Source organism: Parasteatoda tepidariorum, chromosome 11, assembly GCF_982258835.1.
Source record: "Parasteatoda tepidariorum strain Cologne lab strain chromosome 11, Ptep-v5.0, whole genome shotgun sequence".
Taxonomy (NCBI): domain Eukaryota; kingdom Metazoa; phylum Arthropoda; class Arachnida; order Araneae; family Theridiidae; genus Parasteatoda; species Parasteatoda tepidariorum.
The window spans coordinates 56,593,065-56,620,562 of record NC_141765.1 but is presented as its reverse complement, the minus strand read 5'-3'; the positions used below and the strand labels follow the sequence as shown (position 1 = coordinate 56,620,562).

The 27,498-nt window shown below is 26.0% G+C and overlaps 1 protein-coding gene across 2 annotated transcripts; it reads left to right on the top strand.

Annotated features, from left to right (window-relative positions):
* The first annotated feature begins 272 nt into the window (after positions 1 to 272).
* Positions 273 to 27,498, top strand: LOC107445933 (2-hydroxyacyl-CoA lyase 2). 2 transcript variants are annotated; one of them, XM_087154797.1, is made up of 16 exons: positions 273 to 671; positions 4,679 to 4,732; positions 7,949 to 8,053; positions 11,207 to 11,285; positions 11,639 to 11,730; positions 11,811 to 11,949; positions 12,442 to 12,553; positions 15,456 to 15,556; positions 17,225 to 17,334; positions 19,756 to 19,879; positions 21,259 to 21,353; positions 21,545 to 21,699; positions 22,604 to 22,741; positions 23,196 to 23,370; positions 25,831 to 25,929; positions 26,340 to 27,498. In XM_087154797.1, the coding sequence occupies exons 1-16, from the start codon at positions 555 to 557 to the stop codon at positions 26,523 to 26,525; spliced, it is 1,881 nt and encodes a 626-aa protein (XP_087010923.1). In that variant the 5' UTR covers positions 273 to 554; the 3' UTR covers positions 26,526 to 27,498. The 2 variants fall into 2 exon arrangements, with proteins under 2 accessions (XP_087010923.1, XP_087010924.1); XM_087154798.1 differs by having other exon boundaries at positions 662 to 926.

Sequence of the window (27,498 nt, the reverse complement as noted above, 5' to 3'; positions counted from 1 at the left end):
GGTCTCTTTTTTTTTTTTTTTTTGTTGCACGTTTTGGAAATTTTCGTTTTGTTCTGGTTTTCAATGACATACGATATACGCTATATCTGCATTCATTAATAACAGAAATGTGGATCCTCACTCAATCATTACATACAAGAGTCAAAAAGAGATAAAAATTCAATACTCTAGCATCAATGTATTTTGTTTTCATTTTATTTTTATTGAATAATAGCATAATAGCAAGTAAAAACGAATCTTTCAAAGTAATTCTAGTGATCATTACGATGTGTACACAAAGATGGCGACACTAGCATTTTCTGGATGTTAATTAGGAAAATTTTTTGTTTACTTTAAAAGATTTAACTTACTGTGATTTAATAAAATTTATTTATGTTTTATTATCAAAACATTAATCTTTATTTAATTAATCGTGAATAAAATTAAAAAAGAAAATTTCGAAACAGGAACAATGTTACTAGATCTTCTTGATAAGCTCTAAAGGCGTTTTTAGATGATACTTTTATAGTTCTTTTTTTTATTAACTTTCGATTGAGAATTTTTCATTCATAAATATGTGTTGCTACGATTTTGTCTTAGAAATAGGTCTTTCTCTTCTTGTCATATTGACAACTGCTTTTATTTTGTTTGGAATCAAATATGACTTGTGGACTATTTTGACAGCGCCAGAGGTAGGAAACTAATTTTGCAAAACAAATATAAAAAAAAGTTCCTAAATTACGTGAACTGTTGCGTAATCATTAGTACCGTACTCTAAAATGTTTTTTTTTTTTTTTTTTTTACACCTGTTGATAAGATTCGTGTGTTTTGAATTTGTTTTAATTTAATCTTCGAGCACGATGCATCTTTTATTTTCTAGATGCAGATTGTTACGAAACTCGCAACTATCTGTTTTAAGAAACTTTCAAAATAGGCAATATTTTAAGGTTCTTTTTGATAATTTTTTCCTGTTTTCTATTGTGCGATAATGTTTTAATAAGTTTTAATATAAAATCCATCGAAGCATCATGAATTATTTTTATTGGCTATTCGAAGTGTGATAACTGATTAAATATATATTGTTATAAAATTAAATTTTTAATTTCAATTCTTTTAAAGGTACAAAAATTTTTAAAAAAATTATGTTAACTTCGTGTAAGCAATTATGATTATTTTATGATTTCTAAATGATTATTTTATGATATCTACTATCCTCGCCCTCCCTCTAAGTAAAAGCTTAATAGTATGAAAATGAAAATTAATAAGTTTTCAAGTAACATCTACTGTGGTTTTTATTTTACATTATTTGTTTACATTATTGGTGGCAATTTTTAAAAAAAATTTTGTTATTGTTTAAAAAAAATTTTTGTTTATATTTTATTTTGTTTCAAGAAACTATTGGTATAAATTATTTTCTTTAATTTTACGATTTATATTTTCATTCAATAAATTTGTCCACTTATTCAATCCCTAATTTGTATAATTTTATTTAAGTAATTTGAAATAACTAAATGAAAATACTGTATATTCCTGGTGTATAAGACAATCCTCTATTTTTAATTACATGATAGCAAATTTCTGGTATATCAGGTGTATACATTGACTACTGAAAATATTTATGAAATACTCTGAAATATACTGATTTATATTTGTTATATACTCTTGAATAAATTATATTAACTTTCTTTATTCTAAATTTTATTGAACACCATTCAAAGAATTTTTTTCTACAAAAAAAAAACAAAAAAAACCTCTGTTTGTAAAAATAATTGTATATAACTTATTAGAAATAGTTTTTAAAGTTTGGAATATAATCTCATGTATATCTCATTCTTTATAATGAATTAATATTTCGAGATCAACCTTTTAACTTTATTACCTGTGTATAAGTCGACCCCTGATTTTCATAAAATTTTGGGAGTTTTAAACATTGACATATACAATGGGATATAGGGTTGTTTACAAATACTTGTACTTATAGAAATATTAAATTTAATTGGTAATTGCATGGTATATATTTTTTATTGCATACCATGTATACCTGTATCTACTTTACTTGTTATATATTTTTATATATTTATTTTTACTATATTTATGTATAAATGACCATGTAAAGCTAGGCACAGGGGTGCTAGAGGTTCATGATTAATTTTTCAGGTTACTACTTCCAATTTATTTTAACGCCTAAGCGCTTCAGCCAATACTACTAAAATTGTGATGTTTACAATAAAACACGTTCTTTCATTTTAACTTTATTTTAATCTGTTTAATTTTTGAAGAACAAAAATTTTGGAAGATTTTACAAGCATGCTACAATGTTACCCGATAAATAACAAAGTAATACTTAACACAAATTTAGCCAAATAGGGACTAACGCTCAAAACATAGCACACCTCACAGTTTATTTGTGTTGTGATGTTAATATTTGGTAAATTTATTTTCTCATCACCTTTTAAAATTTATAAATAACAGAAAACTCATATGAATGATAAAATTATTCGTAAATTTTATTACAAATCGCAATAATAAAACTTCCCAGAATATCAAGCTTGTACCAACATTCCCTCATAAATGTATCATAAGTGGAGGAATGCAATAAAAGTTTTCTATATTTCTTCCAGTTTTAGGATGCAAGCTTGTTTTTAGTTACATTTAGTCACTTATCCATAATATTTATCTGTTTCATAAAAGGTAAATATTTAGCTATAGCAAAATATTTTTATTAATAATAAAATATGATTTTGAAACAGTATCATTTCTACTTCCATTTTATTTAAACAGTTAGTAATTTAGATTTTTATTAATACATATCTTTTTTTTTTCTTATTATTTTTTGCTCACTTTTGTAGGTTGTGCAACTATTTATATAGGCTCACCAAGGATTGTACTTGACATCCTTACAGATCTTCACATCACTGTCTAAATCTCTAATTTGTTAGACTTCATGGGTTGTCTCAGGTCTCCAATTTTTAAGGGAGGCAGAATTAAAATAAATTGGTTTTACTAGTTCTCAAAAAATCCTCAAATTTAAAAAAATTGAAAAGATTAATTCCATTGCTAAATCTTTGCAAAATGATTAATGTTTACTATTTGTTGGCTTGTTTTTAACCTAGCTTAGTTTAAATTGATGGTAAATTTTTATATTTATATGAAATATTAGGGACATTTTTTAAAAATATTTATAAATATTGAGGGGATGACTTGATCTCCCATCAACAACACTCATGTTAGAGTTGTAAGATTTTAAGTTCAAATCACAACTTTCATGAACAGTAGAACACAATTATTGGTGGAACTTTTTTTTACAAAATATATGTTTTTTTAACTTTGTTAAATTTTTTTATTTGTTTATTTTTTTGAGGAGGAGCTTGAGTTGAGATTATTAGTTTATGCCTTGGTTCATTAATCCTCTGGTATAAAATCACATTTTAGGCTACATTATTCTTCACTTATTAAATAGGGAAGGGTTTCCCAAGCTTAGAAGATTTAAATTGTCTCATGGCATCCCAGTCATAAAACATTTGTCTGCTGTATAACATTCTATACATATAATTGGTAAGATTGTGGGATAGAAACTATTGAAGTAAGTGGTAAGAATGCAAAGATAGTTAACACAACTCGTATTTAAATCCAGTCAAGTGTTTTCATTGTAATTGATTAGAAGGTATTAATCATAATCAAGAATGTGCAACCATTTTTGGGCTGTGGGCCACAAAACCAATAAAATACAGTGTTAGCAGCCAACAATAACTCAATGCTGTAATTATAAAAAATATAGGTAATATTTAGATTCTGTTTGAAAGAAATATGAATAAGTTACAAATGTATAATTAATCTTTTACTTCCATGCAAATAATAAAAATAATTAATTTTAATGCATTTAATTAAACATACTTATTAGATTACAAAGCAAATTAAATTAAAATTATAGGTATACAACAAAAAAGGTAACTTAAATTTATCCTGAAAATAACATTCACTATTAATTAGAAATTGAAATCTGTTACTAATACAGTATCAGATTAATGTTATGACTAGCTAGAATTTTGAAATTTAAAATTATTTAATTTTTATCTTTGCAAATCTGTAAGTAATTGCATTTTATTATAAATTTTGAATCCATTCCATCAATCAAACTTTCATAATGAAATAGTTAATTCTGATACTTTGAGAAAGACTCTGAACTAGATCAATAACTTTTTACTTTTATATATTTTTTTAATAATTCAGACAGTTCAGGAACATAGTTAAAAGTCTTTGTGGGCCATTTTTGTCTTGCAGGCTATAGGCTCTGCATCCCTACCATTATATTATATAATATATGTGTTTATAATTATGAAAAAACAGTAAATGAAGAAAGATTTCAATCTTTCTCGAACAGGTTGTGAACTCATTTAATGCCATGAGAATTGAAAACATTTTGGTTAACAATCTTGTTACTTTTACCTTTTAAATAGCAACAAATTATTAAAAGATTAATATTATATTTGAAACCTCACAGCTACTTTCATCGTACTCCTTGCTGTTTCAGGGTGCCAGGGCAAATCTTTTAGAAATCTCTATGGATGCATGGGGATTACATATTCTCTCATATGGTTTTATTTCTATAATAATTTTTATATCTATACAGAGTGTTGTGAATTATTTTCTTTCTTGACTCTTCCTTTTTAAAAATTAAAAAAAAATCTTGTTTTTTTAGGTTGATATTGAATCTGAGAATCATGGGGGAACTCTTGTTGCACAGGTTCTTAAGGTATATACTTAATTTTGTTTATCAATAAAACACATCATATTTGTTATATTGAAAATTTTCTTTTTTTTTTTTATGAAATACTTGACTTTTTAATTTTCTTGGATTTTAAATTTTTTTTTAAATAGTTACTAAAAAAATATAACATTGAGCATATGTTTTCAGAATTAATTTTTCTTTATCAATTTTTTTGGGTTCACCAGTTTTGAAATTTTTTTTTTAAATATCTCTAATAAACATTAACTTACTAACTCAGTGGCACGGCAGCAAATAGAGGGCCAAGGCCTACTGTGCCCATCTTAGTTTTCTTGACCTTGGGCTCAGAGGTGCAAGAGCAGATGTTCTGGGTAAGTGGTCAGCCAAACGCGGAACCCCCAGTGTTTAGTTCCCAAGCATGCTTGGTATTCATTTATCAACCCACTGAAGGGATGAAAGGCTGAATCAACCTTGCCCGGCCCAAGGATCAAACCGAGGACCTGTGGCATGGGAGCACGAAGCACTACCGCTCAGCCACCGGGTGTCCTAATAAATATTAGATAAAATAAAATCTATAAATCAATACTAGGACTGGGCTATAAATCGATATATCGCGACATATCGATTTAACGCCTATATCGGCAAACCGATACAGCAACTTTCATTCCAAGCGATGCATCAGAAATCTGATTTAAGCCGTCGAGTGAAGAAGACGATGTAGCGATACACGCAAGGACTTTCTCTTACGTTCCGATGCCAACTCACGCTGTGGAAGACGATATTGTTTCGTTATGTTGAGACGGCCTTGACTGATGAGCGGTAGAATCAGAATCACTTTTGAGACCTTATATCGTTATATCACATGTTCGTTTTCGCACCTTCGCGATTTGAAATCGTTTCTTGTAGATTATTTTCTATGGGATTAACTTCGTGATCGCCGTCGTAACCTTGTTCTGAACGCAATCTATTATTGAAAAGAATTTATAAAGAAAAGTTTCTTCATTAATTAGGTAAGTTTTTTATTTATTTTCTGACAAAACTTTTTTTATATTTTTAAATGTGAAAATTATCGGAAATCTAATTTAAGGCACCCATAAGGAATTAAATTACAAAGTAAATAAATTTGTTAGGTTATTTTTTTACTTTCTTTTAATTTATTAAAAACCTTTCGGATAAAACTTCTAATAATTTAATGGGCTTCTATTACTGATCTTAAATTTATAAATCTTGAGTTGTTTTTATTTTTAGAAATAAAGTTAAAACAAAACTTATTTTTTGGACATAAGTCAATAAACTTTATTTGTTCAAAAGAATTTGAAAAGTTTGCGAATTTTATTCATTTTTTTTATTTTTTTTTATCAATTACTACTTCGTTTTATTAGAGAGTAAAATCATGATTTTTTTTTAATTTTCGTTTTATATTATTAGTTAATTAGCTAAATATATTACCGAATATCACAATTCTTTTTTTATTTTTAAGAATTTAATTAAGAAACTTTGCCTTACTTTGTTTTTCGTTCATAATTCGGTCATTATTTAATTTAATTTAATTATTTATATGAAATAATAATAAAAATAGTGTTTAAGAAGCATTTTTTTTTCTTAAATTTATTTAGCTCTTTGCTTTAAGCATACAAATAATTTTTTAACAAACTTATTTTTTAAATTTTGTTCCTATGCTGTTAGGTAAATATATTGATAAATTTCACTTTTATTTATTTTTTTATTTTTAAACTAAGAAATCTTTTGTTATTTGCGTGATCATTTTTAGAAAATATAACAAAACTTGTGTTTACTTCTTCATTAAGAATTTGAACATTACGATCGAACTTAATAATTCTGTAATTATTTACGCATAATAGTACAAGCAAATATTGATTTGTTAAAAAAAGTTTCTTTTTTTTAAAAAAAAAAATATATTTTTAACACTTTGTTTTAAGTGCATAATGAATTTCTTAACAAACTTTTTTTTTTAATTTTTTAAATTTTCTTTCAATAATTTCAGCTAGATATCTTTATAAAATTCCCTTTTTATTTTTAAACTGAGAAATCTTTCAGAGATCGAAAATTTTAAGAAATTATTACAAGTCTTATGTTTACTTTTTAGTTTAAAATTCGAACATTTTTAATTTTAAACTTCAACTTTTAGTCAATCTAACTTTTATTTTAATTAAAATATATTTTGAAATTTTAAAATCAGCTTTTGTTTAATAACAATATTTTTTTTCATTAAGGGTGTTTTAGGGGTTAACTTAAATTAAGACTGCTTATACCTTATAAACGATAAAGAAGTGCAAATATTTCATTCTGTATCTACACACATTTTTTCAATAAATATTTTAAGTAAGATTTGTACATCTTAGTCAATTTATTTAATATCTTTCTTTAGCAAAACATATATATTTTCAAATTTATAAATTGATTTAAATCAATATGCGTATGAAGTCTTGATAAAAATCTGACTTTTTGTGCCTTAAAGTAAATGAAATTCAAAAATACTATATCGCGATACATCGCTATATCGCGATGCAAAACTGACGATATATCACGATATATAATTTCTAATATCGCCCAGTCCTAATCAATACCTAATCACCTACATGTCTACCCATTACAATGACGATAGGGGTTACTGTACTTTGTGATACCTGTATTTAACAAATTCATTTAAGAAATACAAATTGTAATTTTATGACAATATTGTGGAGTATATATGGGAGAAATTCATTGTTTTAAAAGTCATGGGACATTCAATTGTTTTGTTGTATCATATATTTAAGATTTTTAGTTCTTTAAATTGTACCTCATTATTCAGCCAGCTATTTTCATTAACTGTATTAATAGATTATATTAGTCGAGAAAATTTCTGAGAGGTTAAGATGTGCCTTTCAGTTTTTCCTATGGAATCTAACTTTATTGCAGGAAAAGTTTCATTTGTTGCTTAACCAATTGATGCCGAAGTCACAATTTGTCAATTATATGCATTTGCATTGTTATGAATTCAACAGACTTGCTTGAAAACTTTTTATTTGATTTGAGAAAAAAAAAGTGCATTAGAGTTATAAATTAAAATTAGAGATATAAATTAAAAATTTTTTCCCTTCAAAAATCCTTTCTTTAATTTAACACTTTACACTAACACCTTGTATCCTAGTAAAACTGACAATAATTTAAATATTTATTTTATTGTACTGAAACATTAGGAATATTTATTGTTTTAAATTTATATTTTATTTGTTTTAGAGCCATGGAGTTTCACACATTTTTACTTTGATTGGAGGACATATCTCACCTATCCTTATTGCTGCTGAGAAATTGGGGATTAAGGTCATAGATACGAGACATGAGGTTAATAACATTATTTTCTAGCTCTCAAAATTTTATTTCTCTAACTTCACTTTTAAAGCCAATAAATTTTTTTATCATCTGCTTAGAATAATAATTGTAGGAAATGATAAATGTTAAACCTTTTAGCATTATCCTAAACTTTTTAAAACTTTAAACTAATGGATTTCTTGCACCAAGAAACAGTTTTCCTAATGTAATTTAGAGGAAAAGTAGTGCAAAGCATAAAAACTTCAGCAATATTTTTCCTGGAGGCTGAAGACCTAGGGAATTTAATTTTTTAATTTTTGGCTTCACCAAATACGAAATAAGATTTAAAAGTATGTTAGATATAAAAAATGTGTTTGAGAAAGTATTGAAGTATAAAGACATTTAGGAACTTATTTGAACTGATTCAATAGTTTAACTATATATATATATATATAATTAGTTTAAACATTCTTTGTACAATCTTAACATCTTGACTTTTTCATAGACCCATTAAAAGCAGCAGTATTTGCTGCTTCTGCTAAGTTGGCTTGTGTGCTTGGCTTGATTCGTCAGCATTCAGGGTCTTATTATTGCACGGGACTGGGCTGTGCTCCCTTTCTGATAGGGCACTAAATACTCGTGATAAAAAATATGAAAAGTATTTTTTCATTCTTTCTGTACTTATCAGTTAATATTTGAGATGCATTTTGCTACATTTTGAGAAACATTATTTGTGTGATTTATTAATAATTACATTAATAATTAACTGAAATCTTTCATTTTCCATGCTTATGACATATTTATGTGAACAATGTGATTAGTATTCACTGTTCTTATATACTTTCAAGAAATACCATTAGTATTTTATACAAGATTTTCAATTTAAAAACTCTTTATTGTACAAACTCTTTATTGTTAAAAAAGTAATAATTTAAAAAATTATATAGATTTTACTTACATTTCGGATTTTTTTACGTTTAAAAATAGTGACATTTTTAATTGAGGTCTTTTAACTTCGAAAACGAAAAATAGTACAGTAGAGAACCAATTATCCGGGATGCTCGGGACCATCGCTATCCCGGATATCTGAATTTCCCGGTTTTCTGGATCGACCAAAAAGTGTCGTTAATCGATGTTTTATCGAACCCGAAGTACAAGGAAAAAGTGTAATGCATAAAGTAAGAGAAAAAAGAAAGGTACTCCTAACTTTAAAAAGAAAAAAAAATGGTAGATATATAACATTTAAAAGAATAAAAAAAATTGCAAGTTTAGACAAGAAAATCAAGTTTAAAAAATACAAAATTCACATATTTATTTTTTAAAAATAATTACAATTCCTAAATTAAATAATATAAACAAAACCAATGATTAAATAACGCAATATATATCATACCTAATTATACCGGAGGAAACGATAAAATAAAAGGAAAACTTATTAATCTAAATAAAAACACTTGAAAATTATCGAACCAAAACGATAGTTAAAAAAGGCACTAGCATAAATATTAAAACCCGGAACAAGGCAAGATCAACGGAATTCAAAAAAAAAAAAAAAAAAAAAAAAAAACCTAGTGATAAAATTTATGAATAAAAGGAATTAATTTATTGAGTGCGAAGTTTATCGTGAAAAGAAAAAAAATCAAGCGTAGTGGAATCAGAAAAACAAAACTGCAATCTGCTTCATAAAATAATCCTATGTTTAGATTAATAAACAATTCTCCTTTTATTTTATTTTTTTGTTGATAAAAACAAGATTTTTTATTACAGCAGATGTGATTCCACACCAAGAAAAACTTGCAATTGATACCGCACTTCCAAAGAATGAGAATTTATTCAAAAGAAAAAGATTTTATTTTTATTAGTCGATGTCAAATAAATATATTTTTCTCTTTTCTTTTTCTGCTCACTGATATGCATGCAATGCATTTCCCCCCCCCTCGTAAATCAAGCAGAAAACGAAATCAGCATGCCACACCCTTGAGTTTGATTGACGGCCTAAAGGAAAAAATAAAACAATCCTCTCTTCCCTGCCTTCAAGGTCACGGAGGAAATGATGTTTCTCTGGGTAAACGGGGAAATTTTTTTTCCCCTTCCTTAAATTTTCCTCTCTTCAACTTCAAGGATGAGTTCAATTTCTGCTTTTTTCATTCTAGTTCAAAATGGCGGGAAAATCGAGCAAAATTTTCCCCGGTTTTCTGGTTTCCCGGTTTTCTGGATACCGGATAAATGGTTCTCTACTGTACATTCTTTTAAAGAGAGTCCTGAACTGAAGTTCTGATCCTGGGCCCAAGTTTACCACAGCTCTCATCTACTTCTAAATAGTATTAACATTTTATTAAATTTGTTTAAAAGAGCTCTTTTAATTGTTTTAGTTTATCTAATTAAATTGTCATCATACATATACAGTAAAACTACGCACACTGGCCAGTGAATTAATGATGACCTTAGATTAATGTTTTTTGGTTCTCCTTTTGCAAGGATAACAGCCCATATTCACAAGAACATCAATTCTATAGAATATCATTCTAATTAGTTTGAAGAGAAGAGTGATGTTGAATGAGCCTTTCCAACATGTTCCGAACTTTTTTTTAGATTAAGATCCGGATAGTTGCGATTTCCAAAAAAGGTGTTGGAAGTCAGATTGATGTTCATTGAACCAATTTTGTACACTTCTGGCATGATGTGCAGTTGCATTATTGCATTATTAAGATGTATCCTTCACCTTTGCAGCAAAAATGTAACATTGCAACACGAACTTGATTTGCCATTGTGTCCAGATGTTGCATGGCTTTTTGTTTCCCCTTGAGAAATACCAAGGCACCACTACCATACCAACATAACATGTTTGACGTCATGATAGTCCCCCAGACCCTTGAACAGTGCGAACAAGGCAAGAGAAAATATCTCAAGTTTCAAATTCATTGACCAGTGCGTGTAGTAAAAAACTCTTGCAATCAGATTAAACACAATTTACGGTTCACAAAAAAATTTAAAAATTGCCGTATCAAATTTTTTTTATCCAGTACATTTTATTAACTAAATATTTTTGCTCATGCAAGTTTTAAACTTTTATGTGTGCCATCACTGAATTATAGACTATAATTTTGAAAATCTTATTAAAGATATTTTAAATGTTGTTGCTTTACCAATTCTGAAAGCTCATAGTAGTTATTGTTTTTATATCAGGTTACATGTGTTTTTGCTGCTGATGCATTTTCTCGCCTTTCGGGGAAAATGGGAGTGGCTGCTGTTACTGCTGGGCCTGGTATGCTTGCAAATAATTAGTTTTTATTTATTGTTTTTTTTTTACTTTATTGTATTTAATATTGCAAATAATATTTTACATCTTTTTAAAGAAATTTATAACAGTGGCATTTCATTTTAAAACCAGTTGAATCTAGATTTTTAACTAAAATGTTTCAGTTTTATTCCAGTTCTTGAACCACTTTAATGGATTCTGATTATAAAAATAACTTTTATTCTTTTAGTCAAATGTTTGGATCAAATATATTTTATTAATTTCTCCTTATTAAATCCTGAAAATGTGTTGAACTGATTTTGGAACAAAAGCCTTCAAATGAAGTTTCAGTGTCATTCCTAAATAATAAACCTTTTTAGGTGTGACAAATACTATAACTGCTCTAAAAAATGCCCAGATGGCTGAAACACCATTACTTTTGCTAGGAGGAGCTGCAGCAACTTTATTAAAAGTGAGTGTGTTGGTAGATTAAATTTTATGTTTTATATTCTCAACTACTGTTTTCATTTAAAAATATGGTTTATTAAATAGGGTCGTGGTGCCTTACAAGATATTGACCAGATTAGTTTAGTGAAATCTATTTGTAAATATCATAAATCTGTAACTTCTTTGAGGCAGATAGTTCCTGTTTTACGTGAAGCTATGAAAGAAGCTGTATCCAATACTCCAGGTATATTGAGTTTTTTTTGAAATTATTTTTCTGACCTATATTCTTAAATATTTTTTTAAATTAGGTATTTGTTTGAATTGATTGCTTAAACAAAATATTGTTACTGATTTTGCTTTACAGTTAAGTACATTTGTATCTAAAATTTTATTATTTCATGTTTTAATAGTTCTATGAAAAGAAAAATATAAAACAGTAACCATGCTATAAAAGAGTTAAATATATAAATTTTAACTTTTTCTAAGCTATGTTGTATTTTGTTTAAGTTATTTCCCTTTCCCTTAAAGTGTGTGTATTCTAAAAACAATGAATAAAAAAAAATGTGATAATTGTTTAAATCTGGTTTGTATTTGATTTAAAATTAATATATATTATAATCCAATTCAAGCCATTCCAAAAAAAGAAAGCTACATACTATTAATATCAATTTAATTTCTAAACTTCAATATTTATTATTATATGTCATACCTTAAATCTATATAAATTTTCTTTAAGGGCCAGTATTTGTAGAACTTCCTTTAAATGTTCTTTATCCGTATAAAGTTGTTATGCAGGAAATGCAAATTAAAGAAAATCCTAAAGGATTTGTTCAAAACATCACAAGTATGTAAGTATCTGAATCAGTTTTAATTTATTTCAATCTATGATGCATCTATTTCATATTTTTAGTTTAGTGCACAGAATTGATTTAGGTCTTTTTTATAATATTCAAGATATTCTCCTTCTTCATTGACTTTGCAGCCCTAGGTGGCCCTTGGCCTTGCGTAGTTTTCTCCAGACATCATTTATTGCAGTAGTCTTCAAGTTTTTGATTTATAAAATGATCATGTATATTTTAGACTGCCTTTAGGAAGAGCAAGTACTCATAAGCTTAGCCAAAAAATAATTTTTGTATTACTTTTCCCTTTTTATATGTATTATGTGTCTAGAACAAGTGACATGAATTTAGAGTTTTTGTCTTTTGTTTATTATATCTTTTAAAGATACAATATAGTGCTAATTTAAAAGACATAGAAATAATAAAGTTAGGCTATAATATTAATAAAGGTAGGTAATAATAATAATAAGGCTAGGTAATAATAATAAAGGATGATTCTGGCATTCAATTAAGTTATGGTATACTTGATATAATATGGTGTAACAACTTTTGTAAATGATTTTAATATTAAATTAATGATTATTGAGTTTGAAATTTTGTCCTACCTTTATTTTGGAAAGAAATTATTTTTGTGAAAATAGCCAGTGTGGTCACTAGCTCTGGAGAAACCTGGAATTCTCAAGATATATGAAAATACTACAATAAAACTTGAAATTATCATTGAAATTTAATCTGAACTCTATGGAAATTTTAACAATTGACAGTTTTGTTAATCATCTTCATTTTTCTGAATATGACATTACTATATTTACACACAACTATATCATCGCTATATCTCAATATGTTATTAGGCACTTTCATGTGACCAATCTCATAAAATTTATCCAGTCACATTTTAATCTTTCTCTTCATTAGTCCTATTTTAACAAAGTCAGTTCTTAACATTTTAAAAGATCATGTTTTTGTTTAATGTAAAAATTTTAGATATGAAACAATGATAAATTTTAGTTTTAAAAATCAACTATTTTAATGTAAATCTTCTCTTTTTCTATATTAGATATTAATATGTAATGCACATAGATACATTTATAAACTTTTAAATTACTTTTTAAATTATTTTGATTTAAATCATGACGATTTCCAAAACTTTTCTAATTTTACTCTGCAAATCTGAAGAATTTGGTTTTGTCTGGAGAGTGTCCAATTTGATAGTTTACATCATATCATTTGTTATTTAATTGAATTTATATATATATATATATATATATATATATATATATATATATATATATATATATATATATATATATATATATATATAAAGAGCGAGATTTATGTGTCTGTATTTTATATGCATGGTGTAGCACTCTAACACAGAAGCGCCGCCTCTTAGCGACAGCAGCTAGCTCTTAGCGACTCATCCCCTGGAGATTTGTTGGAGATGTACCACACAGTGAGTCTGGTGGAACAACCTGCCTCATAACGGCCTTGCTACAATACTCAATTAAAACAGTTTTAACTTTAATTGTATTATCCTTTAACAACCCCTAGACACCACCTTACACCAACATTATATTCAATATAAATATTTAATATACATATATATATATATATGTAAATATATATATATATATATATATATATATATATAAAGTTCAAAATGACGATAAAACAAAGGAAAATTACAGACATATGAAAAAAGGTTGGAAAGAAAAATAATAATTTTAAAAAAAAATAACAAACAACTGGGGGGGAAAAAAGGATAAATTGTTTTTTAAAAATCCGGAAAATAAAAGATATAATTTTTTCATCAGCCCACACGACTATATATTTATGTTATATATATATATATATATATATATATATATATATATATATATATATATATATATATATTATATATATATATATATATATATATATAAAATAAAAAGCTTCAACTAATCTTTTTATGTTATTCCTTTATCTCAATATTTTCTTAATTTATTATTCTAAACTAAACGCTCTTTCTCACACTTTCTTGTTCACATCCTGTCTTTTAATCTATATTTGGCTTCAAGTTATGAATTAATTAACATTTTTGATATTTCTCCTTATTTGAACCATGAAAATGACTTTTTCCCTCACCTATTTATAGACCAATTATAATTATTAAGTTTTCCCTTATTCCCTAAAATGAAACATTTTACAGATTTATTTTGCAGGATTTTCCCTAACTTTTATGGAGGAGTGAATAGATTTTGGGTCACTTCTATTAAAAACATAAATAAAAATAAATAAAAAAAAAACTATTTCGACTCAATTTCATGGTTCTCTTCAGGTTGTCTCCCTTTAAATATATATATATATATATATATATATATATATATATATATATATATATATATATATATATATATATATATATATTCATATATATATATATATAAATCCTATAATGCCTAAATATTATCAATATAAAAATAATGGATTTTCATATCAGTTATAAGTAATAAACCACTATATATCCATAAATGAACATGAGTTTTAGTATTTTACATATTTATATTTGTATAAATGAAATGTTTGTTTTTTTAATTTAAGAGGTAATTTGTAATCAAAGATCATGACCTTTTTTTTTTAATAAATACCTCATCTGATTATAAATTTTTTCTGAGCAGAAGTTTTGAATAAATATTTTCTTCTTCTTCAGCACGACAGCCTCTTATAGGCCTTGGCTGCCTCAACCACGCGTAGCCTCCAACGCCTCCTATCCATGGCGACTTTTTTCCAGTTGTTAATTTTCTAGATGTATCAAATGTGTTACTTTTTAGAGCATGTTGTGTTTATTTTAAGAAAACTTTTTCCATCATTATTTTATTATCTTAATGTCAATATTATCTTTCTGAAAGTTTTTATTGTGCATTCTTAGGTTTTTAAAAACATACCTACGCTATCAATTTGCTGGAGCTTTTGACGAACAAGATACTTCTCCTCTACCTGTAAGTTATCCTAAAGCATCTGATAACGATAGTAAGTACCAGTCATATTTTACATTTGTTATTGATATAAAATTTATTTTTCAAGCCCTTTTTTACTTTACAAAACATAGTAATTTTTAGTAAGATTTCTTTTAAATATTATTAAAGTATAAGTAATAAATTTTGTAGTAAGTTAGAGTATTTATGATTAGTTCAAATAATTTAAAATTCTGTTGTAAATTAAAATTATTACTCATCATATTAATGTATGGTGTAAAACTTAATTATAGACCAATTTAAATGAAAATAGTTGTTCAGTACTACTAAGTTGCACATGCAAAATATTACCTATATTTTAAAGTAAGGAGTTGATTGCATTTCAGCTCGAGAATCACGGACTTGTACAATTTAATTTTAGCTTTTTCCATCATAATTTGTATTTTTTTCTCCTTTAATTTCCATTCCATATAACTTACATATGAATCATTCCTTGATATTTTTACAGTTGAATAACAAGCACAATTTAATAATTTTGCAATTTATATAGGTGATTAAGTTATAAAATTGTCATAGTATAACCAAAATGTTATGTTCATATTATTATGTTCACCAAAATGTAATCCTAAATTACACAATCTAACTAAATGTTGTTTATAAAGATATCTTATACATTTTCATTGACTTTGAGGATATTTCAATGTACTCTTTAATGTATATTTATTTCGCTGACTTTTATTTTTTATCACTTAACCAAAAAATTCCTCGTAGACACGGTTAGTATAATAAAATGGAAAATAATGTGAAAAGCTCAAATAAAACAATCAAAAAAGCCAGACATGGTTGGTTGGTCTTTAAACTATATAGTTGTGCTTTATATTTTATTTTTTTAACCTTAAACTCCAGCAAAAGAGAGATCCTCCTTTTTTTCATACTGAAAGTATAAGAATGCCGTAAAATTCTAAAAAGTACATTGAGCACAATGTTTTGTGAAAGGGGGTTATTAACCTATCTACATCTTCAATTCTAGTGAAGTAAAGCAAAACTGTTTATTTCTTTATTTATATTCATTCATTGTAATTCATAGGAAGAAAATGAAAAAAGCTGATCAAAATGAGCATTATGGAACCATTAAAAATATTTATGTTTGTTTCTTTAGATCACTTTGTTCTAGCAATACATTTGATCCATCTTTTTCAAACTGAATTACAATGATTAAAATAGCATGAAATGTATTCTTTGTGAGAAATGAAAAAAAAATATATTGTGAACATAACCTTTAAATTAATTTAAAAAAAGTAACTTCAAAATAAAAGCTCTAGTCAGTTGTCGCAAAACTTTATTGAGAATGGTAATATAAAAAATGCATGTTTAAGATTGCGTTTGAATAGTTTTCATAACACAAAAAGCAACAACAAAGATACTCTTGGTCTAGTAGAAAAGGGTATATTTTTCTATGAGTCATTGACATATTCTTGTAAAAATACCTTGTTTTGTTATTATGCTATGTATTTTGCATATTGTTTACGAATAAAGTATATTTGAAAGCTTTGATGATGATCTGTAAAACTTGCTTTTGTGTAATATCGAATATTCTTTTTCTCATGGGTTAAATTATGGAAGAAAAAAAAAAGAATATATTTTAATTTACCAATGTATAAATATTTGTTGCCATTTTTATAGTATAAGTACTTCAGTTAAATGTTGTTTAATTATTATACAGTCAATAAATGTATGGAACTAATTGCAAAATCTGAACGACCTTTAATCTTACTTGGAAGTCAAGCAATGATTCCACCAACTTTGTCTACATCATTGAAAGAGTCTTTAGAAGTAAGTTTCATTTTATAATAAGTACAATTTCTATCATAGTGTAGTTCATAGACAGTTATAGTATTTTTTTCAACTGTTGTTGTATAAGCATACATTGTGATTAAATTTTTAAAAGTTGCTTAAATAATTTTTAATTATGTTATTTATGTAATACAAAAATATTTGCTTTTAATCTTGAACTTAGTTTGTGGTAGGAATTTAAGTTTTCCTGCTATTTGAACAAATTTTTTGCTAACGTTACTCAATGAAAAGATTTGAATAATTTTTTTCTCTGTATATATATATACATATAGAAAATTTAAGATAATTTTTAAAGACAAATCTTTAAAACTAAGATACAAAAGAATTTAAATGATATTTGTAAGGAAATATTTATTGTCGTTTTATGTTAACCAGTATTTTTATGTAAGGTGCATATTTAGCATCACCTAACAGCCTTTAAGATTTCAGCTCAACAGTTGTAATATCTAAATATGTTTCCTTTTGCTTGGAAATTTTTTTTTCTTCAATTCATCCAGCTTTTACAACATTGTTCTAAAATTTTTTTTTATTATAGTTAACTGTGTAGTGTTATATCAGTTAATTATGTCAGTTATCTAGTTTTCCTCTTATATCAGTTAATTGTGTAGTCTTATATCAGTTAATTGTCAGTTATCTAGTTTATCTCTTATTATATCAGTTAATTGTGTAGTCTTATATCAGTTAATTGTCAGTTATCTAGTTTATCTCTTATTATATCAGTTAAATGTGTAGTATAATATATTAATTTGATACTTTTTTGGTAACTTACATCAGAATAGTAATGTTTATTGACAATGACCAACATTAGTAGTTTATTAAGTTAAAGAATAGATAGGTTTTTGAATGTTTCACAGTTGGGCCTTGAAAATTTTTTCTTCGGAGAAAACTACCAATAAACAAATTTTTTCTTCATAATGCTGTTTTAAAGACAGATTCAAATTTCCAATTTAATTATAGGGCAAGCCTATACATTTTGCTAAAGAAACTGCGACAATAGTGCTTAAAAAATATAATCTTTATCAAAGCATCTATCCCTAAACTATCGAACGACTGAACTGTAAAATTAATTATTGTTTATTATATATGCAATTTTAAAATCAAAACTTAATTCAATAACATAGATTCATTTTGGTAAAAGTTAGTTGCGTTAAAATAAAATAATACTTCACTTTTTATGTCACTGCTTATATTGTTAACTGTATTTGTAAAATAATAATAATCTGATTTGTATGAGTGGGCAATTTCTATCAACTGTTCACTGTAATCATGAACAGATATGTCGTATTTTTGATGACTAACTGCGACAAATGGAGTGGTACTAAGCTGTAAATAATGTTCTGAGAATCTGAAATAAAAAGTTATATTCATTTTGAAATAATACATCCAGGCATGTTTTAGAAGAAAAAAAATATTTTACTGAGTGTAATTAACAGGATTTTTAAGTTGTTTAAACATCATTGACAATTTTCCTCAAATTGTAAATACAGAAATTGAGTGAAATGTGTTTTTTGCTCATGCTGAAAATTTACTGTTAGTCAATATTGCAAATAATGAGAAATACTTTCAAAAAATGGGTGTACAAGAATTTAGAAAGTAAAACTATCAGCCTCTGGATGAAAAACTATGAGATGCATGACATCTAAAATAAATTTTCATGCTATTGATTAAACTAAAATAGTTTTATTAGGTAATTTCTTGTTGTATTATCTCTCCCAGTGGAACTATATGAGGATGATATAATATCATTTAATAATTCAGATTTTTATATAATATACATACATATACTAAGTTTAATCATCAGAAGCTTTATGAAATATGATAAATGTGTCAAACTGCTTAAAGAAGCCCCAAAAAGGAAACCACTTTTATTTTAAACACATCTAGTTTCTGCTTAAATGACCCTCTATCTTTATCACAATTGTACAGATTCAGTACAAAAATAACAGTACACAGTTACAAAAAAGAATCATCATATATTTTTTGAAATATTTATATCCAACACTTTTTATAGAAACTATTCCACATCTATAAAATGATTATGATTTAAGCTCTAATATATATAAATTTCATTTTTACTTTCTTGGATTTTGATGTATTTAATAATTTAATTAGATGAATAATGAGAAGACTTAATTTTGATTGTTATTGAAATATTGATCTGGTATTGAAAATGATAAAATGTAACAACAGAATTAATTTTAAAGCAATGCATTTCTAAAATAAAGAATCAAACGAGATGAACTTAGCTTTTTATTTTACTGAAAAGTTTTTATAAATCACAAACATTGTGATATTCTCCATGTTATAACTCTATTGCATTTAATTGAGTAAAATCAGTGCAATTTTGAAAGTTTTATCTAATACATTGATTACATGTCACATAAATTTTTTTTTTCGAAGCACCTGAATATCCCATGCTTTCTTGGTGGAATGTCTCGTGGCTTACTTGGACATAAAGGAAATCTACATATGAGACAGAAAAGAAGAGAAGCTCTAAAAGAAGCAGATTTAGTAATTTTAGCAGGTGTGCTCTTTGAGTGTCAAAATTTAATTATATAAAAACTTTAGACACATTTATGATATTGTATGTATATTTGTGCATCACTTATCTTATGTCATCTTGTAGATTATAAGTTAAGCATTTTTACAACACATTTTTAATAATAAATGGTGTGAGTTATACATTTTATATGATATTACATTTTAATGACGAATATACATTTTCAATCGTAAAATGCATTTTTAATAGTAAGAATTAGCATTTAAATATTTATTATCTCTTTTTCAATGCAACAAAATGTCCTACAAAAGTTAAACTTGTTTTGTAAATTATCATATAAAGCAAACAGTATAAGTTTTTTAAGTAACATGACTGTGAAAGAAGTTGTAAAGTGTATGCAAATCATTATATTTTATTATCATTTACGGTAAAAATTGTACTTCTCAGTTTTACTTTTCTTATTTTGAACATTAACTAAAGAATCAAAAATTGTTACATAATATAAATAAATTTTTAAAAAAATCTGTCATTTTTCTTTTTGAAAAAATGTTTTGGTACTTTTAAGTTCAAGATTGTGAACAAAGGACCAAAATAAACTTTGGCACTACTTCTGAACTGCGATCTTATTAACAATTAGCGTTTCTAAATTCGAGTATAATTCTATAATAGTTTTGTAACTAATGTTTCTCTTGAAGCAGGAGAATTCTGAATTATAATAAATATAAAATAAACTATGAAATTTTGCTTCAAAATATTAAGATTATCAAACTGTTGCAAAAATTTTGTGAAATATATATGGCAAAATTCTTCTATTAAAAGTTTTGTACGCAAGTTTTTTTTTTCATAAAAAGCCATGCTCTACTGAAAATTGATGTTTTGCAATTAATATCAAAATTATTTTCAGTAAATTGTCTTAAAATATTCAGATTTATGACTAACTAATTTAAAAATCGTTTTAAGCCATTTATATGTTAATCATATACAAAATAGGATATAATGAATCTCCCACTAGTGCTAATGTAACAGAAGAAACAAGATTATTTTATAATATTTGTTAATACTTGATTTTTTTTTTAAAGTTTTTGTAAACAATATGTCATTTCTTTACTGAATTGGACTGTCTTTATTTCTTTTAAAGTAATAGAGCTGTTAAAATCTGCTTGAGAAGTTTCAACTTTGGTTTAATAATATGCACTAATAAAACATAATTCAATATTTATTGATTCATTCCCTTAGTTGGAACTAAATTTTAAACATAACTATAGAAAATCTATTGACATTTTAGAAGGCTTATTTTCTAATTTTTTTTCTGAAATGTTATTATCAAGTTAACATTCATGTTAAACATAATATAGTTAGTATGTGTGTTAAGTTACTGAAAAGTATTGTTTATTTTTTTGTAGGTACTGTCTGTGATTTCCGACTATCATATGGAAGAGTCCTTAGTTCTAAATCAAAAATTATTTCTGTAAATAGAGATGCTCAACAATTAAAGAAGGTATTCTTTTTTTTTTTTTTTTACTTGGAATTATTTTTTTATTCATTAAAGAAATTCTGCTAGCCTTTCCTTTGTAGAAATTACTTCATTGTATTTCATGCTTATTCAAATAGAAGTTATAATTAAATTTTGCAATAAAAATTAAATAAAAAGTGTTTATGAAATTCATGCAAATTTTTAAAATATTTTAGAATTCTGGTGTGTTTTGGAATCCTGATGTAGCAATTCAAGGTAGTGCTCCTGAATTTTTAATAAAACTTGCATCTAAATATTCTTGGGGATCAGCTCAAAATTCTTGGATTTCTAAACTCCGAGAAAGAGATGAAGCTACTGAAAGGCAGAATGAGTATGTTTTTTTTCCAATACTGTTTATATTGTTATAACAGAGAGTTTAATATTGACATGGCCATCCATAGTAGCTCCACAACCATCCATCCACACCATGATGTTATTTAAGCTTAATCAGTTTAATGAAAAAAGAGGCATATCAAAAGTTAATATTTTAGTATGTTATTAGCTTGTTCACATAAAGTATCATAGCTCCAATAATTAAAAACAGTGTTTTAAATTAGTGTTAATTGACAATTTAAAATCAAATTAAGAATTTACTTTTCCTCCCAGAGTACCTTGTTTTCTGATAGTTTAATAATAGTTCTTAATTTTTTTTTGCTGCTTGATAATCAAGTGTATTGTTATGCAACTGCATATGAAAGCCTTAACAGTTTTGCTACAGTGGAAATTTAACAAAGTTTTGATTAATAAGTAAAAGAAATATTTAGCTGCTCACATTAGCCCCTTTTTCACACTAGCCCCTTTTCCACACTAGCCCCCTTTCCCCTATATATTTTTTTTCTGGAATAAAAATTTGTTTGCAATCTATAATGAGATAGTAATCATCTCTTTAAATGTCTCAAGCCACATACTTTTGATTTTTTTTAAAATTAAATCTAAGCATTGGGCTAAAAACAATCTCCTATTCTTAAGAAATTTAATAGACTGGTAAAATTTTGTTATCAACATAGATCTTTAAAAGCGGCTCAGGTTTTAGGCACTTAAATAATAACAGTTGCATACCATCTGTGGCATAAATTTAGCAAATGTTTAAAACACATAGTTTTGCAAATATAACTTTTAAAATGAAAAAATTAGTCTCACTATATATCTTTCTATATTTTTAGCTAATTTTCTTTAATATTGTTTCAAATTGTATCATTAGGACTGTTTTCCAAATCATTTTCCTATTATTACAGGGAAAAAATAGTTCAATCTGACTCTAAATATCTGGATCCTATTTATCTTATAAACCAGTTAGAAGAGGTTTTGCCTGATAATACAATCCTTGTTGCTGATGGGGGAGATTTTGTTGCTACGGCTTCATACATATTAAGGTTGTCTGGTACCCGTTTTGATCTTTTCGTTAAAATTATATTGATTAATTATTAGTTATGATCATGATTTATATGAAAATATATGTATTGAACTTTTTTCTGTAGTTAATGTAAAATTCCTATTAAAAAGTTAAGCACTCAACAAAAGGAAATTATTTATAATTCAAGTGCTTTAAAACATAAATGAAATCTTTAAACGATATTAATTTTCTTATTTAGTTTGTTATTGTATTATTTTTTAAATTAGTTAATACTCCTATAATGGTATCACTAGAAAAGGAAGTTGTTATGGCTGAATTTTTAAAATTAAAAGCCACTGTTATCCTTTAAAAATCAACAACTGTGCTTTGAAGTTTTTTTTAAAAAAAATTTTGACTTTCAGCAGAAACAAGAAAAATGAATGTGAACAATTTTTTAAAATCTTATTTTCGTTTTTTTATATTTTGAAATATAGACCTCGTGGTCCTTTGAAATGGCTTGATCCTGGTGCATTTGGGACTTTAGGAGTAGGTGCTGGCTTTGCTTTAGGAGCTAAAGCATGTAACCCTGATTCAAATGTTGTCATTCTTTATGGTGATGGTTCTTGTGGATACAGTATTGTTGAATATGATACCTTTGCTCGTCACAAGGTACAAATTATTTTAAATCATTCCTTTTAATCATCCTTCTTACTAAAAATGATAATTTAGAGAAAATTTTGTTAAAAACTTCTGTAACTTATTTTACGAATCTTTTTATATTAACTTATAAAACAATCTTAAAGCTAGGATTTTGTTTTTAAAAGAAAATTTTTTATAACATTTTATAAACAGAAATAAGCTGAAAAAAGAACTGAATTAATGTATATGTCAAGTCCAAAAGTATAAATAAATAAATGTATAAGAATATTTTAAAATGCCTCTTTTGTGCTCTCCTATAACACATGTTGCTCTTCTCTTCTTTTTTATACTTAAAACTAACTAAATTGAGTGTCTTTTTTTCAGTTATCATGTAAATTTAGTAAACTTCAAATCAAAAACTGTGAAGCCCACTTTTTAGAATTAGCATTTCTTGAAAATAGAAACACCAACTCTTATTAAAAAAAATTTCCATTGCACACATTATAATATATTTCATTAAAAGGATGTAAATAAACATCTGATGAAAATGCTTATATTTTTGAAAAGTAATAGTGGCCTATTTTAAGCATGTTTTCTTTAATTAATTGTGTGTAGTATTAAAAAGTTTTGATGAACAAAATATACAAATCTTTCAAAGAATAATTGCCTTTCAACATTTATTTTTGCATTAATACAAAAAAAAAATCATACAGTTTACAAAACTTATACACTCATTTTGTTACAAAATTAGTTCACTATCTTGTCTCTAAACATCATTAGGTTCATATCAAAAGCTAAGAAGTTTTAAGTCCCAAACTTTCAATTTAGCATAAAACTTACTGTCTTTATGTCTAGAATCATGAACTATTTTCAAGTTTTTAAGATTTTTTTAATTAACTTGTTTTTCATAATTATATCAAATTTTTATTATGTTAATTTGGCAAAGTTTAATGTGCAGTGTCTCAAACTTTATTTTACTTTTTTAAGTTCAACATATTGAATAACCCTTTTCAAACAATTTTACAGATTTATCTAGCTGCCTTATTGTAATAAGGACACATTTTAGTCTTATTGGTTTTCATTTTGCTCCTTAACTATCATTTTTAAATTAATGTTTAATAAAAAGTTTACTTAAGTTTACTTAGAACTTAAAAAGTTTCATTTTGATGTCTCATTAATCAAAAAATGAGTTTTATGCCTTTTTTTTAAATAAAAAAATCTTAAGTTAATATTTGAACAAATTTCTTTGCCAGTTGCTCACATTAAAGTTATATAGTCCCCCACCCATTGGGGCATAAATCCTTCAATATAATCAATCTGGTTTTGATAAATGTTTTCAAATTATTTAATAACAAGAATAAAACTATATTAATTTGTACTAAAAATATTCCATTTTATCATAAAATATACTAGCCAGACAATAAAATTTTCTAATTACTGACACTTCTTATGTTAAGACACTAAACACAGATAATTTAATATGAATTAAAAATGTATAGAATAACTAAAATATGAAGTTCTATTGTTACCCACTAATAACTCTCATGGCTAAATTTAATATAGTAAACTTAATAACTCATGCTGTACCACATGGTACCCTAATATTAGACCAGTAACTACAAAAACACTACTGCACATGGTGGCAAAAAAAATTAATTACTACAAATTTAGATGACACTGTTTACTGAAAACTTAGAACACTTTTAATAAATTATATTATCATTACACGTGCGTATGAAAGATTACTAACACTTAAATTGTATAGTAGAATGCGAATATCGAATTCTCTAGAATAATAATCATTTTTAAATATAGTTGAAAAAATTAATTAAATAAGATGATATAGAAGGAGACTGAAACACGAAAAATATACTCACAACATTTATTGAGCTGCTCAAATATCAAAGGGAATAAATCCTTCAAAAAATAATTTAAAATAGGTCAAAATTTATAACATGGTGAAGCCAGATGAAACAAACTTCTGTAAAAGAAGTAGGGAGAAAAATTGCAAATGGATCGAAAGCGATCCTTGTTTTGTCAAAAACTCTAAAATATTGCACCATCTTCATCAACATACAGTAAGGCTGGAATCATCAGCCTGGGGACAAAAACAGACTGCCAAAAAAACCACATTCTTCATATTTTTTTTTTTTTTTTTTGCATTGCCACACTAGGAATCAAAAGGAGAGGTCTGCTAATGCAATTTATTTACTGCTGATCTTTAACCCCTCGCTGATGTGATATATCCTCCGAATGGGTGGGCACTCTTCTGTCTTCATGCAGCCTTAATCCACATGTATAGCTCAGTGCTTATGTGACATAATTGAGGCTTTTAAAGCATGTTACAATGAGTTGTAACACCCACCTTGCAACTTGTTGAGGACTCACAACCAAAATTACAATTATTTGATTTATTTTATAAAACTTGTAATGTTCTTTTAGTATGCTTGGAAGAAAATATTTAATAATTGAGACTTTTATTTGTTATAGTTACCTATTGCAGCAATAGTTGGAAATGATGCTTGCTGGACTCAAATAGCTAGGGAACAAGTGCCTCGTTTTAAAAGTGATGTAGCATGCAATTTATCAGTAAGTAACAGTTTTTTTTAAAAATAAATCAAATTACTTTAGATGCAGTTACTCTTAAGCATGCTAAATTGTTGATATTAAAAAGTTTTTCCTTATTTGTTGAATTTTATTAAATTTGCAATTATTTCATAGAAATATAAAATGAAAAAAAAATGTGTACAGATAAATGAAATAAAATTTTAGAAATATAAGTAATTTTTACGTTTAAGTAACTTTCTCAGGTCAATATATGCTAGCACATAAATATGGAGTGATTCTATGAGCTTTATCATTTGAAATTCTTATAATTTGTTAATACTTTATTTAAATTTGGTCAAGTAATTTTCTCTTTTTGTCTCCACTTTTTTATTTTGTGTTATAGTTAGATAGTTAAAGAGTTTTTCTGCCATTTTTATCCTTTTTCCTTTTAGTACACAGACTATCATAAAGTGGTTGAACCATTTGGTGCCAAAGGATTCTTGTTATCAGGTGAAAATAAAAGCACAATAAAAGATACAATTAAGACTGCTTTGCAACTGACTGAAAAGGGTCAAAGTGTTTTAATAAATGTATTGATTGGCAAAACAAATTTTAGAGATGGTAGTATTTCTGTGTAAATGTTTTTCTGTTCAAATCAAAGTTGTGAAGAAATTGAAAATCTATGGCGATTGTCTCTGTGATTTTTTTGAATTATGTTATCTTTTAGAATTTTTATTTCAGTTATATTTATAGAACTGCAATTTACTTTTAGCCCTTTGAGTTGTGCCAATGAAAATGTTAAAAATAAATTTTCCGGTTATCAAAGTGCCATTTTTATAAAAAAAAAATTTACTTTTCACTCAGAAAGATGTAAGTTTCAACACCAATACAATGAAGTAAAATTTGAAAGACTGCCATAAAAACTGATTAGTTTATTGCAGCTACTGGTATTTACACTAAATATATTTTGAGAAGATTTTAAATACATTTTTCTCTAAATTTATAATTTAGCACTTATTAATTTTTGTTATTCTATGAAAACAAACCATAGTAATATTAATGCTTTAAAATTTTATAGTAATTACACTATTGTGTGTAAGGAGCATTGTTTTACAGCTTGTTATTACAATTGCATTTAAATTGTTCAATCAGCAAAAACAGTTCTAAAAGAAAAGAAAAAATTTTATTCATCCATTGAAAAATTTTTTTTTTTTGAAAAAATATGTGTGACATGACTCATAGTGTTATTTAATATTTTATTATAGTGTCATTTGGATTTACTTACCTGCATAAATTATATTACTTTATTTTGTTTTTTGCAATCTTCATGGTGATAATTTAGTAAACTGAATTAATTATTTATGAAGTTAAATTAATTGTATTTTTTTATTTTATATTTTTAATGCAACTTTTGTAGTTGTTTAATGAGATGTACATTAAATTGACTTATACTATAGTAAATTGAGTTATAACGATGTTCACATAAATGATGTATTCCTTGTAATATTTTGAATGGTTATGAATAAGCTCTTACATTGTTCTGTACTTTCTGTTATCCTTTTTTTGAAGAAGAAAAAAACTATGTAACATTAAATTGCATTATTTAATACA